Source organism: Xenopus laevis, chromosome 8L (assembly GCF_017654675.1).
Source record: "Xenopus laevis strain J_2021 chromosome 8L, Xenopus_laevis_v10.1, whole genome shotgun sequence".
In the NCBI taxonomy this organism is placed as follows: domain Eukaryota; kingdom Metazoa; phylum Chordata; class Amphibia; order Anura; family Pipidae; genus Xenopus; species Xenopus laevis.
The window spans coordinates 127118609-127137888 of NC_054385.1; the positions used below are offsets into that span (position 1 = coordinate 127118609).

The following is a 19280-nucleotide window of genomic DNA, read 5'->3' on the forward strand; positions in this document are numbered from 1 at the left end:
GAACAGTCAGAAAAAGATACAAAGCAACGTAGCAAAGCAAAGAAGCAACTGTAAAAATGTAAGATAAGCAGGTCTCTTGGGGAAACTGTGACTTGCAGCTTAAAGGATAATGCACCTTCATCAGCACAACTGTAATGACACATAAAACCTGACCCTAAAACACTGAGAAATGTGTTTCCAGACCTGCTAAATCTTGTAAAATGGATGTAGTATTTAGGAGGTGTGGCCATAAAATGGGCATGGTCAAAAAAATCTTTTTGTCCCTCTTTCTGTTTTCCAAATGTTTGGAGGTATGAAGTATACCAGTGAGACCTTAAACTCCATTTCTTAATCCTATCTCCCAGTTTATTATTTTTTGCTCTCCCTTGACCCCACACCAGCCCACCTACCTCCACACCTGCCATGGTACGACATGAGCTTGCTTCCCAGGGTCCCCTTTCTTACACTACCAGTGTACATCAAGGCCTTATATTGTAGGCTCTGGATGCACATCTTTATTTTCTGAGGGGAGATCACCAAGAGGCCATTTCTGACCAATTCTCTATATTTTATGCAGCAAATAGAAGGGTCTTTGATAATAGTTTTATTTGTGGGTCTGTCTTAATGCTGAAACTCTTCCACCCCCAGGAAACACTCACTGACAGGAAGTTTCCACATACCATTCTCCATATATGGAACAAAGATAGGTTAAATTCAAATCAATGTAAAAATTTCTGTTTTTGCCTCATTAGATATTTCATGTAACAATACATGTGGCCCCAGGATAAATGTGAGTGGAGCAGAAGGGGGAGGAGCCAGTCTACCAGTGAGGATACAGGGGCAGATAAAGGACATTACTTGGATTATAAATGACAGTGGGAGAGTGAATCATTTTGCTACAACAAAACCCAATGAGACTGTTGATATCCGGGATAATCAGTATGAGGGGAGACTGCGTAGTGAGACAGACGCCTCCTTAACCCTCACTGATCTGACCAATCAGGACCAGGGAATCTACGCAGCAAGTATCCGTCTGCGATCAAATCAACTCTGTGACCAACTGTATCATCTCCAAGTCTATAGTAAGTACATACATTATACTCCTGTTTACATTATTAAAAGACAAGAAAAGACCAAAAATGCAATCGAATATTTGTGGTCATGTTTTTTCACGGTCAAAAACTTGCACATACGTATATTGCTCCACTCATGTTCAAAGAGTCTAACAAATCTTAAATGTTTTAATAGAGTGGGGGGGAACAAAGTTGTTAGAGACAATTCCCATTGACTACTATAGCAATTTTGATAAATCTATAGGTAAACCCCTATGGGTAAACCAATGTTTAACTTTTTTTATTCATTTGTAGCACTTGTCCATAGTTATTTTTAAGAAGGGTAAGAATAAAAATGCTTATTGCTTGTAAAAAAAAGGACAGCAGTGCTTTCATATTAAACAATTTCTTTTCTATGAAGAATTGTATGAATGTTTTCTCCTGTATGATTTGCTTCAGAGTTTAATTATTTGTATAGTTAGTAATTATACCTGCTGTGCTCTACCATCCTACTGAAATTGATAAATGTTTAAATTTTTCTGAATGTCAGCAACTGAAAGAGAAAGGGCCTTACTTAAAGGAGAAGGAAACCCCCTGGGCGCAAAAACCCTCCCCCTCCCCTGTGTTGCTCCCCCTCCCTCCTCCCCCCTGGCCTACCCGTCCCGCTGGGCAAATGCCCCTAACTTGTTACTTACCCTTCTGCGCAGGTCCAGTCTACGGAGTTCACAGACGCCATCTTCTTCCAAGCGATCTTCTTCCTGCTTTGACCGGCGTTTTGGCGCAAGCGCAGTAGGAGCATTTCGCCGGTACGGATCTACTGTGCATGCGCCAAAAGTCACAAAGTTTCTTCGTGACTTTTGGCGCATGCACAGTAGATCCGTACCGGCGAAATGCTCCTACTACGCATGCGCAAAAACGCCGGTCAAAGCAGGAAGAAGATCGCGTGGAAGAAGATGGCGTCTGTGAACTCCGTAGACTGGACCTGCGCAGAAGGGTAAGTAACAAGTTAGGGGCATTTGCCCAGCGGGACAGGTAGGCCGGGGGGAGGAGGGAGCAACACAGGGGAGGGGGGAGGGTTTTTGCACCCAGGGGGTTTCCTTCTCCTTTAACCAAACACTATATTAAAATGTGTCAGAAAGTGATCATAAGCCTATGGGCCGATGATCACAGACATGTAAATGAATAAATGGATACATGGACTTTTGACCAGGAACTTGAGAAATGAGGAAGCATATGGATTTTTAAGCTATAGGGGCTTACTCAACCTATGGGTCCCTACACTAATTTAATGAGAACAACTTGTTTTTTATTCAATTACATATTTTCCCTTTGTCTTCAATAACATTTTTACATGATTAACCATGGGTTGAGTACTATTCATCAAACTGAACCTGGGTCATTGGCAACACTAAACTAGAGGAAATGTTACATTCTAAAGAAAACAGATAGGAATGATACCTTCTTATATAGTTGGTGTCTTTTAAAAACAATATTAAACTATAAGTACATTGAATTAACAGATCTAAATTGTTTAAGTTGTGAAATGATGAAGTCCTAGCCTAACACAGTTTAGCATGAATAGAAGCAATGAGACTGGGGAAAAAGGCATTGAACAGTCTTAATTATTCCTGTGTCTTATATCAGCCTTGATGCTCCAGTTGTATACACTGTATCAGAGGGTTAGTGTAATGGTTCCTGATCTATACTATACAATAAGGGGGTTATTTACTAAACTCCAAATTTATCTTGTCTGGCTTTTTGGGGAAAAACTCACATTTTTTTTTTTTTTTTACAAACTCAAATTTTTCAAGATTGATTAAATCCAGATGCTGCAAAAAGCCTGAATTCAAAAATCCGCTATCTCAGACCTGCCAAGGTTGTGTATACAGTAAGTCAGTGGCAGATAACCCTATCCTATTGGGAAGTTTCTGTGGTCTGCCCCAGCTTTTCGGGCAAAAATCTAAAAAAATCGAGCAATTCCAGAAAAAAACACATATTAAATGGGTTTTCATTCGATTTAATCAGGTTTTTACCCAAACCGATTAAATCAAGCTTTTTTTTTTTTTTATAATAAATACGGTAAAATCAGGTATGGGAGTTTGGTCTGTGTTTTTTTATTTATATAATGAGATAAATTCAGATTTTAGTAAATATCCCCCTAAATGTGTTGTCTGTGGTTTTCTTTATATAGTCTGTATAGGATGGACAGTTTAATGGCTCCTACTATATATGTTATATACTGTATGTTATTAAAGCTTTGTGAATTGTGGTGCATATGATATATAGTCTCATGTTTCCTGCAAAGCCTACTGTCTATTTTGTATATACATCTGAAAATGTTACAGTATTTATTATAAATAAGTGTAATGCCCAGTCATTGCACAACTGAAATATGGAAAATGTTAAGAATAGTTCTTTTGCTTAAAGACCCTGTACACTGCAGCCTTACAGATAAAGTTCAAGCAGCTTCTGTAGCAGACAGATAAGCAACTTATTTACAACACTTTTTCAACTTCCGCTGTATCATATGGCATTTAAGAAACTGTAGAGAAGCTATGGCTGACTTTAATTTCTGACATATTAGGGTCATTTATTATCTCTAGGTGATAAAATAGGCACAGACTTTTTTAAAGATATAGAAGATATAATGAATAGGCTCTAGGGTTGCCACCTGTCTGGATTTCACGCGGACAGCCGGGTTTATGGAAGGGTTGCCCGGCTGAAAAGTTTATGACATTGAAGGGAATGATATGGTTATTAGCCAATTGCTGATTGCATGTCATCACTCCCGCCCCTGATGTCACCCACCCTGCCTCCCTACGTCAGCCGCCCATCCCCCAATGTCACCGCCCCCCCACATCACTGGCCCGCCCCCTGCCCATTTTCACAAAACAAAAATAGGCCCATCCATACCAATTTGCCAGTTGTACTTGTGTCTGGGTTTCCATTATTCCTCAATAAAGCCATAAAAGAAGCAGAATAAACCTAAAACACCTTTGCTAAAATTAGCACAATAATTAGAAATTACAATCTGCCTATTTATTATAAAAATACATATGTGCTTTTCTACTTTTTTTTAGCAGTTTTATGGTGGTGGCACACACAGCGATTAGTCGCCAAACGATGAATCTACTGCGGGCGATTCATTTCCCCGAAATGCCTTCCCGTCGGCAATTTGCATTCTTGTCTGTGGGAAAAGGCATTTGGTAGAGGCCACTAGCTAAGTAGTGGAGATCGACTGCAGTTGCCACCTTATAACCCACCTAGGGTCATGATGTTGCAGGGCAGGATGGGACTATTTGTCAATCACCATGTCAATCTGGGGGAGTCCTGCCCAGTTTTCCTAATTGAGAAAATCATGCAAGCAGTTTTGTCCCAGGCAGCCCTTTGGAAAACTGGAGACAAAAGGATAGGAGTCAACCCTATGATTGACCATAATTGGCACTGGAACCTGGGGCTCTAAATTACTCTGCTCAGAGAAGGGGCCTGACCTTGTGGTTCTTATAGAACAATGCCCAGAGTACCTAAATGGTTCCTAGATCTGTTACAGCTACAGTGAAGGCCTACTACAACAGGAACATGAGGGGCCTAAATTGCAAGTAGAGCGAAGCCCTTGCCTGACTGACACACTAAGTGGAACCTGCAGTTGGTTCAGCCTCCCCTGCACTTTACCAACTTTATATCACAGGGGTCTCCCTCTCCCTGCTGCTGTCAGATCTGTGTCTGCTCTCTCCTTGCCTTGCTGCCTTCCTCTCCTCCATCTCTTCTAACATACTCACATGGCATTGACCTTGATGTTTCTGGATTCCCAAAGGGCATTCTGCAGGCTGGTGGTGACCAATGCACTAGTGATGTGTAGGCTGGGCCAAAACATGTGGGACTCGTACATGGGAAATTTGAAAAATTATTATATCTCCTGCGCATCCCCAGTGTTTTTCAACCAATGTGGGTGTGGTTGGGGAGCATGCCGCCCCCTTATAATCCTGCCACCCTAGGCCCAGGCCTTGGTGGCCTTTCCACAAACCCAGGGCTGACCGCTAACATCTGTCTCTTTTGCTAGCGAAGTTACGCCTGTGCCCGTTAGTAAATTGGCGTAGTGCCTGAAAGCAGTAACGCCGGCGAATGATTTCCAGCGTTAGTCACTTCACCCTTTAGTATATCTGCCCCTTCGGGTTTCACTTCTGGCTCCTCCATTTACAGATTTGTGCCTGCCCCGCCCTGCTCCTTTCATGAGGTCACTGTGGGGTGAGTCTTTAAATGGAGGAGCCGGGCCAGGCCGGGTGCGGGTTGGGTGAGGGCGGGTTAGCGTCGGGTGTGGGTCCAGAAAATCTTGTTTGTCTGCCAAATATAATTTTGGGAATTTACTCAAATAGTAGCCATAGTAATAACACCTCATGGCAGAAAGGTAACGACATCAAGGTAACTTTAACAAAAATCCATATGGTTTATTCACAACTAAGTTTTCCAAAGAACAGCACTTGCAACAAAAGTATCGTTAAAATACAGTTCTTGTTTATTAGCCAGAACCACCTGTTCCTCAGGCAGCTGCCCACAGAGGACTTGCTCTGTACAGCAAAGTTTATTGTCAATACTTCAGTCTTAGATTTAGCACGGAAGTATTTCCCTTCACAACAGTCTCTCAGTCACACAGAGACTTCCTGCTTCCTGTGGCACAGCTCCCCTCCCCCAGAGTATCACTCTCATCACCTGTTATTCAATTCAGAGGAGGGCCAAGCCGACCAGGCGTCATAGGCATCGTTTATGGGGAACCACCCCTTTAAGTTAATTTCATTTTAAATGTTGCATAATAAAAAATCCCTTTTCTTTACATGTAGAAAATCTATCCACAGAAGATATCCAGATTCATGCAAATATCACCCACAATGAGACCTGTGATGTAACACTCACCTTGTCCTGTGCTGTGATTGGATCAGATGTGACTGTCACCTGGAATAACACAAACAGCCCTGGTACAGAAGTGACCAATCACACGCTCCGTGTCTATAATGCTTATTCTGATGTCACATACACTTGTACCGCCCGGAATCCAGTCAGCAAAGCTTCCAGAACTGCACATATTCCTGTCACTTGTAATCGAGGTGGGTTTTATATAGGAGGCTCCTAGAATTTATATGGGACACTGGGAAGGTGGGGAGTGACAGGAATTTTGCCTGGTTCCAGTGATCCACAGTAGCCAAGCAGCGGATTCGTACGGTTTTCGGACCGTGTGTGGAGAGTGCTGACATTTTTGTCCGGTGGAGATCGGTCGTTTGGTCGATCGGACAGGTTTGATTTTGTCCCGACCGATCCCGCCGGAGCCCATTGCGCATCGTAATCAGATCGGCCATAGGGCCAACGTTCAGATCACCCCTCATATAGCCATGCCGTTAGTGGCATATCGGAGAAAGATCCACTCGTTTGGCGATGTCGCCAAACGAGCGGATCCTTGCGTCTATGGCCACCTTTAGAAGAAGAAACCCATATAAAATAACAGTGTCTTGTGCTGTGGGCATGTGAAATATTTACTAAACAAACATGCAAAGTGCTAAATATTGGCACAAATCAGAATTTGTGTCTTTTCACATCCATGTTTATTAGTTTATTGCTGCCTTTCTTTGGGGCTACAATCTACAGCAGGTTTAAAGGGATTGGGCACCTTTAATTATCTTCTAATATCATGTAGAGAGTGGTATTTTTATCATTTGTGGTTTTTGAGTTATTTGGCCATTTCAGCAAAACTGGAGAGCTGCTGGAATTTATGGCAAAAATTTTAATTCAAGCATTGTTAAATCAGCCCCTGAATTTACAATGTAGTTTTCGTATAGTATATGGGGTTTCTAATATACCTAGGTTTTGGTAAAATTAGTCACAATTAGAATATTGTTGTCTCTGGTCCCAAGAGTATGTGCAAGTTAAAAATGAAATACTTAAACGTGCAACTTTTAATCCAATCATTGAAAAATATTGCAAAAGCTGCTACTTTGGGAAATCATTTGCATGATTATATTTTTGAGTACAAAGATGTGACTTAAGAAATTATGAATTATTTAGGTGTTCTTTCTAATTATTTATATATGATACCCATGAGCATCATCAATCTTAACACAAGCTAACCGTTTCTTATTTAATGCTTAACTTTTCATCAGTTTTTTTATTAATCTTCACAGCTTCAATAGCAGGAAATATATTCCCATGGTGGATCGCTCTGATTTTAGTTCTGATTTTAGCAGCAGTTGGGATTCCTTCGGCTGTTTTTTATTACCTATTTAAAAGGAAGAAGAAGGGTGAGTGTAATTTCCTAATGATATCATGCTAGTGTGAGACTCTTATACCCTTTATTCAACTGTAATTGTGTTCCTTTATCTTTATGATAGGGTTTGGCTAAGCAGTGTCTAAGGGGCAGATTTATCAATGGTCGAGGTGAATTTTCTAATGAAAAAAAAAATTGCATTTTGAGCTATTTTTGTGTACTTCGACTAGGGAATAGTCCATATTCGATTCGAATTTGAAAAAAAATTCAAAAATTCAAATATCGAAATTTAAATGTAAAAATTCAACTTCAACCCTTCGCCTTCTAAAACCTGCCAAATTGCTGTTTTAGCCTGAGGGGGACCTCCTAGAACCCATGTGGAGTCAATTGGTGGACTTTGAAAAATCTACTTTTTTTTGGGAAAAACTTCCAATCGAATTCGCTATTCCTTCACCGAATACGGACCTATTTGATCGAAAACTCACCTATTCGACCAAAAAAAAACTTTGACTTAATTTTCGGTTGGTCTTTTTGAACTCAAATTTCGAAGTTTTTTCATTCCAAATTCGACCCTTAGGGGCAGATGTATTAAGGGTCGAATATCGAGGGTTAATTAACCCTCGATATTCGACTGGCAAATTAAAATCCTTCGACTTCGCATATCGAAGTCGAAGGATTTTGCGCAATTCGTTCGTTCGAACGATCGAAGGAATAATCGTTCGATTGAAGGATTTTAATCCATCGATTGAAGGATTATCCTTCAATCAGAGAAAACTTGGAAAGCCTATGGGGACCTTCCCTGACTTCGGTAGCTTTTAGGTGGCGAACTAGGGGGTCAAAGTATTTTCTTAAAGAGACAGTACTTCGACTATCAAATGGTCGAATAGTCGAGCGATTTTTAGTTTGAATCATTCGATTCGAAGTCGTAGTCGAAGGTCGAAGTAGCCTATTCAATGGTCGAAGTAGCCAAAAAAACACTTCGAAATGCGAAGTATTTTTTATTCTATTACTTCACTTTAATAAATATGCCCCTTAGTGTTGAACATAATATCCCTATATATGTTCTCCCACTGCAGTGTATGTTTTTTTTTTATTTCCCCTTGTTTGTCTAATGGGAATATTGAGTTGTAAATGTATTTCCTTCTACTTTTTTGCCTAGATTTTATAAAGGTGTTAATGGGGTCACAGGTTTTGCCATAGGACACCATTGTTGGAAAACATGGCTAAAAAAGAAGATCATGTAGATATTCAGTGATTTGGAGTTACTTCATGTTATGCTCTGGGTTTAACCAGAAAATCTGACTTTTTCGGGTTTTCAGGCAAAACTCTAAAAATTTGAGCACATTGAGAAAAAAAAGCAGAAGCAATTCAAGCAATTAATTTCCTGATTTTATTGTGTTTTTCCATGATCCCATTTAATTGTTTTAATCAATAAATAAGCTATGGGAGTTTGGTCGTGGTTTTTTTTAAAAAGAATATGGGATAAATTCAGATTTTAATAAATAACCCCTTAGGGGCCGATTCACTAACTTCGAGTGAAGGATTCAAAGTAAAAAAACTTCGAATTTCGAAGTGTTTTTTGGGCTACTTCGACCATCGAATGGGCTACTTCGACCTTCGACTACGACTTTGAATTGAAGGATTCAAACTAAAAATCGTTCGACTATTCGACCATTCGATAGTCGAAGTACTGTCTCTTTAAGAAAAACCTTCGACCCCCTAGTTCGCCATCTAAAACCTACCGAACTCAATGTTAGCCTATGGGGAAGGTCCCCATAGGCTTTCCTACGTTTTTTTGTTCGGAGGATATTCCTTCGATTGTTGGATTTAAATCCTTCGAATCGTTCGATTCGAAGGATTTTATGATTCGATCGAAGGAATAATCCTTCGATCGTTCGATCGCACTATTTGCGCTAAAATCCTTCGACTTCGATATTCGAAGTCGAAGGATTTTAATTCCCATTCGAATATCGAGGGTTAATTAACCCTCGATATTCGACCTTTTGTGAATCGGCCCCTTAGTGTTTAATGATGCCATAAGGATCAAGAAAAGGATTACATATTTTCCAGAATATGAACTGTAGCTACTATTACTGGAGTCCAAATGTTCTCCTTGTCTAATGCACTGTCGAATATTCATTCAAAATTGCATATTTTCTTGAAATGGTCATCATGGCATTGTGAGCATTATGTGCTAAAATTTAGCGGGTTTGCTGTGAAATTATGCAACTTTTTCCCCATACAATTGTAATGGGAAAATACCCTGTCAAATTAACCCCATAAAGCAATGATACATGTGAAATATTACCATGGAGGATACAACATAGATATTGAGATGCTACAGTATCTTTATGACAGCCCACATAGTGTATATTTGATTGTTTCCTGCTATTTCTTCACTAACTTTGACAAAGGTTTAAAGGGGATCTAAACTCTCCATAGAACTGCCCCACTGGAGCTCACTAAAAAAGTTGACCAAAGAAAAAGGGAAATCGCCAATGAAAATGCTGCTTCACAGCACTATGTCAGCCACCTTGCATACGATCTTACATACCGAGATTGTTGTGTTATTTTGTCTCATTATATTACACAGAAATTAAAAATGGGGAACACATTTGTTCAGTGCCTAGAAAATGTGCTTAAAGGAGAAGGAAAGCTACTAAGGCAGTTTATTGCCAATAGATTAGCCACAACAGTGCTAACAAAAGTAGAATGGCATTTGTATTCTTTAGAATGCTTTCTGTACCTGAGTAAACAGCTCTAGACACTGTTAGTTTAGGATAGCAGCTGCCATATTAGCTTGGTGTGACATCACTTCCTGCCTGAGTCTCTCCCTGCTCACTCATAGCTCTGGGCTCAGATTACAGCAGGGAGGAGAGGAACAAACTGAGCATGCTCAAGCCCTAGCCCTGGAGGTTTAAGCTGAAAACAGGAAGTCTGATACAGAAGCCCATGAGTACACAATAGAAGGAAAGAAATGCTGTGTTTCTTTTGACAGAGGACTCAGAGCAGCATTACTTTGAGGATTTGCCTTGTCAGATTGGTTAGCCACAGGTTTACAAATCATTTCCAATAGTCCTTCTATAGTATGTTTGTTTAAAGCTGTGTTCAGAATAATGTCTCAATATACACTATTGTGCTCTCATTTTATAACACTTGGTGCTTGCTATTACTTGTGGCCTAAAGTCATCTTTTCAATTTCATTCTAGATCAGCATATTGTACAAGTAATCAAAGGACAGACTATCTATGCTCAGGTAATGTGCACATTATTTTTATACGAGAGGAAGCAGGAGTGGAATGTATGTAATGAGCTACGGAGAAGGGACTTGGAAGCAGGGGGTGTCCTATGTCAATTTCATTCATGAGTGGGAGTTTAAAAGACAAAGAAGTAAAAAGTGGCTTCTATTGTGGTTGCGTAAAAAAGCACAATAAACACATTGTTTATTATATTTATCTGTATATTAAGCAGAGAATTTTTCAATGGTGAGGATTCTGCAATACACAGGTTTGTTATCCAGAATGCTCAGGATCTGGGGTTTTCCAGATAACGGATCTTTCTGTAATAAGGGTCTTCATACCTTAAAGGAGAAGCAGAGAATCTCCCTTTGCCCTTGGGGAACTGATATAAGCCTTTTTCTAATTGCAGTCAATTATTTTTTATTAGCGGTTTTCATTTGCGCTTCAGTTTAGTTGACCAATGAAGAACGAGTAGCCAGTCAAGCAACGGTGGGAGTGATGGTGACGTTCTGCAAGCAAGACTGCCTACTCGTTCTTCATTGGTAGGTGGGCGGGAACAGCAGAAGAGGCAGGCGGATCAAACAGCAAAGATGGCCACGGGCCGTGAAGGTTTTGCTCGCAGCTGAAAGAGCAGGTATGAGGGGGAACGAACTGCGCTCAACTTTAAACTGAAGAGCAAATGAAAACTGCTAATAAAAAATAATTGATTGCAATTACAAAAAAGCTTATATCGGTTCCCCAAGGGCAAAGGGGGGTTTTAATTTTTGACAATACATCCCCTTTAAATCTGGGGCGATGTGTAAGGCTGGGAGTAGACAAGAGGCTATAAAGGCTTCTGTAAGAGTTTATAATATGATAAATACGCTTCTTTAAATTCAACAGGAATGAATAGAAAGTGGGGGGATTTTTCAGTTAGCTCTAATCTCATTTTGATAAATCTGCCCCATATATATATATCTGACCAAGGCAATACCTACAAAATATGTCAAAGCTTCCAAAATTCAGAACTGGCCGATTTAATTTCCCATGAATCGTATTTCACAGAAGTCTAACTCATAAACACAGAATAAATACAGATGTGGTTACATGGGGCGTGTGAAGGAGAAATCGTAGAGAATCTCCATAAAATTTAAACAGAAAAACTATTATGCGGAAGTTACAAATGTCCATAAGTATGTATGTAACACAAATTAATATCCCATTATTTATGTGTTCAGGTCCAGAAACGAAAAAGAGAGACTGTATCTGGTCCAGGCACAGAAGAAGCAACAGCTGACAGTTCAGTAACTGTGTATAGTGAAGTTCAACTACCGAAGGTAATGCAGCAGAATATTAAAGTAAATATATTTGCTTTTTTAGCCATTTTAACTTTGCAAATAGAGTTGTACAAATATAACTACCGGTATACAATATGTCTTGCTTAATTCAGCCCAGTAGTTCAGCCCCTGGATTATTCAGACTACTGCCAGCTAGACATGAAGCAGGAGGACCATGGATATTTTCATTAATTAAAAGAAATTCTAAATAGCACAGGTGTCATGCAGTTATTTGTTTTTGAAGGCGACACAAAGAGGCTGCAAGATTGTGTATAGGTCTAGTTATATATAGCAACCAATCAGCATTTAGAATATACTTGTGTAAAAGTAGCAGCTGATTGGTGGCTATGGGGTAACCACACCTGGGCAAACTTTTTACTTTTTATCGGATGCCAAGATGTTGAAAAACATTTAAATAAACTAGGTGACAATGGACAAACACTTGAGGATGGTGAGGACGTTCTCAAGGCCCAACAAAATGATTTACATTAATATTTTCTATACCTCATTGTGAATGATAAAGTATAAAACAGCTAATTGAACCTTTCCTTTTAACAGGGAGGCAAAGCTACAAATGAAAAGTCCACACAAGAAAAAGCAGAGACTGTGTATAGTGAGGTGAATCAACCAGTTCAGGTACCAATGTTAAAGCTTTGCTAAAATTCCCCGTGCCCTTAAACCTACACCATTGGCATCACATGAAGCCTTTACCCCATTTCTATCATTCTATCCCTCTCTCATTTTCTGTCCCCTCATATTAAATATCACTTTCATTGGCTCTTGCTTCCTCTTCCCGAAACTTTTATTGTACTCCTGACTCTGAGATTTTTGGTTGGTGCTTGTTTCTTTATTAGATAACTCAGTATGACTTGCCTGTTAAGCAAATGGGCTAGTTTATAAAGGGGACAGCACTATACTAAAGCCTCATTTATTGCACTTAGTTTTTTTTGGGCAGCAGGTCTAATAGGGGCACATGCCAAAGCATAAATGACCATGGGTGCAGGTAAGCAGAGCACAAACAACTCTTAACTTAGCCGATGATAAAAGGATCATTGACCTTTGGCTAAACTTTGTCAGGCTAAATTGGTGACGCCCAAATCAAAAAAAAAAAAAGATGGACAACAAAGTTTTTTTTTACTGCTGTACTTATATAAGGCCTAATTTTCAAGGGCACAAATAAGAGCGTTTATATTGCGGATAATTTGTTTCAAGGGAAGAATCTTGAAATTAGCACATATTTACATGATGGTCTTTTACCATTAAAGGGCAATGGAGCTGGAATTCGGAAGGAAAACACATATACCGAGGACCAGACCGTTGAATCATGTTATGATTCGGTGAAGAACATCCAGGTGATTCAACTTTACTGCTCTTTGTTCCTTTTTCAGGCTAAATATAGTCAAAGGTGTATGCAGGGATTTATACAAAGATACTGTATAGCTGTGTCCCATTACTCAACTATTTTCATGACTTGCCAATCTGGGTTTCCTATAACCTATCAGTTAGGAAAATAAAGGGAGATTTTGTTTGCTTCCAGTTTCTTTGTGATACAAGAATGACCATCTTCTAAGTATTTTTGTTGAGTTAAATCAAGGGATAGCGAGTCAGCCTGAAGACCCATTAAGATGACATATGGGTTGATCGAATATTTGCTCTCCTTTATGTCTAGTGGGGTAAATAGTGATGAGCGAATTTCTTTGCTAGCCATTTAATTGTGGCGAAATTCTGCATTTCGCCATCTGTAAATCTTTTCATGAAACTGTGGCATTGAAAAATTCGCCACAACAAAAATGTCGCTGAAACAAAAAAAGTCGCCATTGACTTTAATGCATTTGGACAAAAAAGTCGCCATTAGAAAAAAAACCTTTGGCTTTAATGCATTTGGACAAAAAAGTTGCCAAAAGAAAAAACACTCAATGACTTTAATGCATTTGGACAAAAAAGTCGCCAAAAGAAAAAACACTCAATGACTTTAATGCATTTGGACAAAAAAGTCACCATAAGAAAAAACGCCCATTGACTTTAATGCATTTGGACAAAAAAGTCACCATAAGAAAAAACGCCCATTGACTTTAATGCATTTGGACAAAAAAGTCGCCATATGAAAAAACGCCCATTGAGTTTAATGCATTTGAACAAAAAAGTTGCTGAGAAAAAAAAGCTGCTTCAGGAAAAAAAACTCCTTTGATTTTAATGCATAGCCAGAATTTTGCGTGGAAAAAGTATTTTGTCGCCTATTGAATTTTTTAGCAGTTTTGTGAATATTTGGGCGAAGCGAAATGGGACAAATTCGCTCATCACCAGGGGTAAACAATATAAATCACACGCTATTCTTTGATAGATGTTAAGGTTAACGGTAGAACAAATCTTGGGTTCTTGTAGAACCAGTTACGAAGGGAGGTTCAAGTGCACCGCCCTGAACCCTCCGCTTGGACCATATAATATCTGAACACAGTTGGCTTAGGTGCAGTCATATACAAAAAAGTTCCAACTCAAGATGAAGGTTCTACAGTCAGTCCTGACTCAAGACATTTACTAACAAGACTAGAAAGATCTGCTGGAGTGGAGGAAACCTTAATTCAGTCAGGTGGAATAATTAAAAGTTACTGGGCACCACCACCCTTTCTGAATAACACCTTAAATAAATATATATTAAAACTGCTTATCGGTCAGTGTCCCCTTAGCTTTCCCAGACGTCCCTTGGCACACTGTCAATCCTTGATTTTTTTCTGGTTGAGTTTTTCAGGGGGAAAAAATCTAATTTTTAGAGGAAAACAAAAAACAAGAACTTTTAAAATGTATTATGCGCCAAACTTTTTTAAAATCAGAATCCAAAAATACTCCAGCTAAAACCTTTCAAAGTCACGTTAAAGTCAATGGCAAATGTGCCTTCTACAATTTGAAAATGTTTCTTACCTTCATGATCATGGACGGTTTCAGGCTGGTTTTTGATCTGAAAAATTGGGCGTCAAATTGAAAAAAGTCTCACGATTCTAGAGTCAAATTAAAAAAGTTGCATGATTCAATTTAATGCATAATTTTGTTGCATCGACTTTTATGATCTGATTTTTTGTTAAATTATGTAAATTAGTGTGTGGGAGTTGGGTCGACTTTGTTTTATTAAAAAAATAGGCCTAATATATACCCCCATAGACTTAAGGGCAGATTTATCAAAGGTCAAGGTGAATTTTAGAAGTTAAAAACTTCAAATTTCAAGCTATTTTTTGTGTATTTTCGACTAGGGAATCAGTGGCGTAACTACCGGGGGAGCAGGGGGTGCGATTTGGCCTGGGGGTGTGATTGGACTGATTCTAGGCGGATTCCGGGCGTACGGAGGGTGGACCGTCTGCACGTCCTGCGCCAGGGCCCGCCCCTCTCTAGTTACGTTGCTGTAGGGAATAGTCCAACTTTGATTCGAATTTGAAAAAAACTTCGAAATTTGAATATCGAAATTTATCATGTACTGTCTCTTTAAAACTTTGACTTCGACCATTCGACCATCTAAAACCTACCGAAGTGCTGTTTAGCCTATGGGGGACCTCCTAGAACCCATATGGAGTCAATTGGTGGACTTTGAGAAATCAAAGTTTTTTGGGGGGGGAAACTTTGAATCGAATTCGATCGAATGTGCTATTCCTTTGATCGTATGATTCGAATACAGCCGAAAACAGACCTCTTCGACCCAAAAAACCTTCGATTTCACTTCGGTTGGTCTTTTTGAATTTGAATTTCAAAGTATTTTCCATTCGAAACTCGACCCTTGATAAATATGCCCCTTAGTATAATTAGTAACATTTTGCAATTCCTGGGAAGGCTGAGTAAGATGCTCAACTTTTCTCTCCCAGGTAAGTGTATTTTTTTGTTCCTAAAAGAACCGTTGGCTTGGGGAGAAAACTTAGAGATCCAATGATTAGTGATGAGCGAATTTATTCGCCAGGGTGGGAATTTGCGGCAAATTTGCGCGATTCGCCGCCGGCAAATAAATTCGCAAACGGGCGCCAAAATTCGCCATTGAAAAAAATGGATGCTGCCGTCAAAAAGGAGACGCTGGCACAGTTTCGCGAATTTTTTGCTGTTTCGCTGGAAATTCGCAACGAAACAAACGATGCAAATTTGCCCATCACTACCAATGATTTATGGAGTGCCTCAGATATTGGTTTGTAGATCAGGATGCTCATATGATCATGTTTCGCCCACAAGCAGTAAATTATTATCTTACATCCCTTTTATCTTCAAAAGAAAAACCACTTCCTGTTATGAAAAACCCATGATCTGTTCTATAAAAATATTATTTATTTTGAGCACATTGCACCTTTCTTGGGTTTTCTTTTTAAGTTAAGCCTTAATAGTATTCAAAGCTGGACATAGTGGATAATGTAATAATTCTAGTAAAGTTTGCGTCAGGTCTAGTAATAACCCATAGCAGTCAGCAAATAGCAGACATCTTTTTGAAAGGAAACACCCAATTATTGGCTATTGGTTTTGGGACACAGCACAAACGTTGTGACGTTTATTACCAAAAGTAAACTAGAAAGACAAATACAGTCAAATCTCAATTTTTAAGTTCACGCATTCTACATTTTCTCTCATCTTTTTGCAGTGCCCATAAACATTAATGCATTTCAGTGTATGTATTTCACCCCACGTCTTCACACATACAGAAACTTCCCCACAACTTTGCCAGATTCCTTAAAGGGGACCCGTCACCCAAACAAAATTATCCAAATCCTATTTTATCATGTTAGTCAAGCAAAATTAACTTTAATTACACTGTATAAATTATTTGAATCTTGTTTCCTTCAGTCTGGGAATTCATAATTATAACAAGCAGGCAGGAGCCATTTTGTGGACACTGTTATTAAGACAAGTCTTGTATCATCTCAGAATCTTGTTTGTGCACCAGAATGGGGGACCTGATGTCCATCCCCATGCCCTGGTTACACAATTAAATCGTTAAGAGAATTGGGGGAATGAAGGGAGAGCAGTGACATGTAGGAAGTGCTGAATGGAAAGTGAAAGTAATTGCCTAAGGCATAGAGGAGGGGCAGACAATATTTGATTGACAGCTGAGATTTTTAAATGAGTTTACAACAGCTATGAATGCTTTAATAAAAAAAAAGAAATTGGATTTCATATTTAATTAAGGACTTTTATTATACAGATTTTTATGTCTGGGTGACGGGTCCACTTTAAGTGAATGTTGTATTTTGTGAAACATTTTCATACAATACAAATCTTGATTTTATTTCACCAAATTTTACATTTTCCTATTCCCCCCCCCCCCATTTTTTCCTCTTTCCCCTGAAAACCACAAATGAGGGTTTTACAGTAATTTCTTGCCCAACTACCACATGGGAAACATAAAGTGCTAAATGTTTATATGAATGTCCCACACAACTTGTTATGATGTTGTTTGAAGACAAGTAACAATGATTTGAGGAGCATGAATATATCCTCAGTGGGAACATTTCTCATACCTCAGGCAAAGGTAACAAATATTAAGCCTTTTATTGAGAACGAGAATCCAATGATCTGCAAAAGAACAGGGCAGTGTAGTTCCCACATGCAACTGGCTTCTCACATTGTTGTGTGTCTTTTTTTGACAGGCAGCCAATAATACAATGGACCCATTAAGCAATGTGAAGAACATCCTATGACCAAGTGATGTAAAGTCTCCCTTGATATGGATGCTCGGGATGGAAGAGTGGGAATCCTTCCCCTACACGTAGGTGGTGGGAGAATAATGAAGATTAAGGGAAGTTTGGCTTCAAACTCCAGCTGGGGCATTAGACTCAAAGTGGCAACAGAACCTGGGGCTAAATTGCTTCTCTAAGGCAACTAAATACTGTGATACAGCAGAGATGGTTTTCTATTCTCTTGCTGCTGACATAGTCAGAATTTTATTTATAGGTTTTTATACATTTCAATTTGTACCAAGAAGTATTTTGTTCTTTGTCTATGAGATAATTTTTACTGAAGGACCCAACATGTTGTCCAACAACGTTATCCATTAAAGACCCTGTCATCCACCTTTTTCTTGGCTTCCATTTTGGATCTGTTCCATTTTGGATCTGTTCAACTGACCAAGTGATGTAAAGTCTCTCATGATACTGATGGAAGAGTGGGAATCCTTCCCCCACACGTAGGTGGAGAATAATGACGTTTGGCCCCTCTGAGAAAAAGATCAAACTCCAGCTGGGGCATTAGACTGAAAGTGACAACAGACCCTGGGGCTAAATGGCTTCCCTAAAACAAACGTTCAGTACTATGATACAGCAGAGATATTTTTCTATTCTCTTGCTACTATTTCTTAGCCAAAATTTTATTTATAGGTTTTTATACATTTCAATTTGTACCAAGAAGTATTATGTTCTTTGCCTGTAAGATCATTTTTACTGAAGGACCCAACTTGTTGTCCAACAACGTTAGACCAGCACAAACTACCAGTAAAAAGGAAAGACCCTGTCATCCACCTTTTTCTTGGCTTCCATTTTGGATTTTTTCAAGTGAATATACAAGGCCATATTCTCCCCGACCCTTCTACTGGGATGTCTGAGCCCTCTAGACTCAAACCAGAGATGACATCTACTGAGCATGCTCTCTACTGGAGTCATCCAGAAGGTGAAGAAGTGGATATTCAGAGTTTATGTGACTCTACTGGAATAATACAATGACTTGGACCAGGTGTTGCAAGGATCGTTTGTTGAATGGTGCATTGTATTGCTGGGGAAAAGGATTGTTACCTTTGAGTATTTCAGAAGAGAGAGTTGCCATACTCTCCCAGCCTACTCATGGCACATTCATGACATCAGGTACAGCTTTGAGGTGAGATGGATCACATGGAGGTACAACTGCCCAACATATTAAATCATGTGTGATCTGATTGAATTCAGGGAAGCTCTTTGGAAATGATCTTGTACCCAAAGAACAAGTGTTGTAGTAATACAACCCTCAGTCATGGAGCAGGACAGGATGGCTACTAACAGTGATATAAAATAACAGAACCATAATTATGACAGTATTAATGTAACAGACAATCTGTTCAGAACACAATGATTTCAGGGATTGTTAATCTTTATTATGATAAACATTGATATTCTGAAATAATTTGCAGCTGGCCTTCCTTAATTATATTTCGAATTTTTCTTAATCGTGTACTTTTTTTTTTTAGCAGTCAACCTCTTTCTCTAACCTCTAAGTCGCCACGACATACAGCAAGTCAATTTGTTCTTTGTGTTTGTCGTTTCACCACAAACCCTCGTCTCACTTAAAAAATAGGACAGTCCCCAAAAAAAAACATATTTTCTATGCAGACATAAGGCAAACAAAAATAATCTACACATTAACGTCCAATAAAGGAACAGTGATACCAAAAATGAAAGGAATGATAATATAATGTTACCTTTAATGCTACGTGCACTTTACATAGATATATAAAGAAGAC

At 39.1% G+C, this 19280-nt stretch overlaps 1 protein-coding gene across 4 annotated transcripts in view; it reads left to right on the forward strand.

The window, feature by feature from the left end:
* LOC108699426 (SLAM family member 5) overlaps positions 1-18986 on the forward strand; it is a 119480-nt gene extending 100494 nt beyond the window's left edge. For 2 of the 4 annotated variants that reach the window (XM_041573613.1, XM_018231500.2), the window contains 8 exons: positions 732-1061; positions 5867-6130; positions 7199-7315; positions 10491-10537; positions 11738-11857; positions 12395-12472; positions 13102-13188; positions 17443-18986. In XM_041573613.1, the coding sequence (XP_041429547.1) occupies positions 732-1061; positions 5867-6130; positions 7199-7315; positions 10491-10537; positions 11738-11857; positions 12395-12472; positions 13102-13188; positions 17443-17493 (1094 nt within the window). In that variant the 3' untranslated portion in view covers positions 17494-18986. The remainder of the gene's footprint in view (positions 1-731; positions 1062-5866; positions 6131-7198; positions 7316-10490; positions 10538-11737; positions 11858-12394; positions 12473-13101; positions 13189-17442) is intronic. The other 2 variants (XM_041573614.1, XM_041573615.1) reach the window with 2 other exon arrangements.
* Positions 18987-19280: the final 294 nt, after the last annotated feature.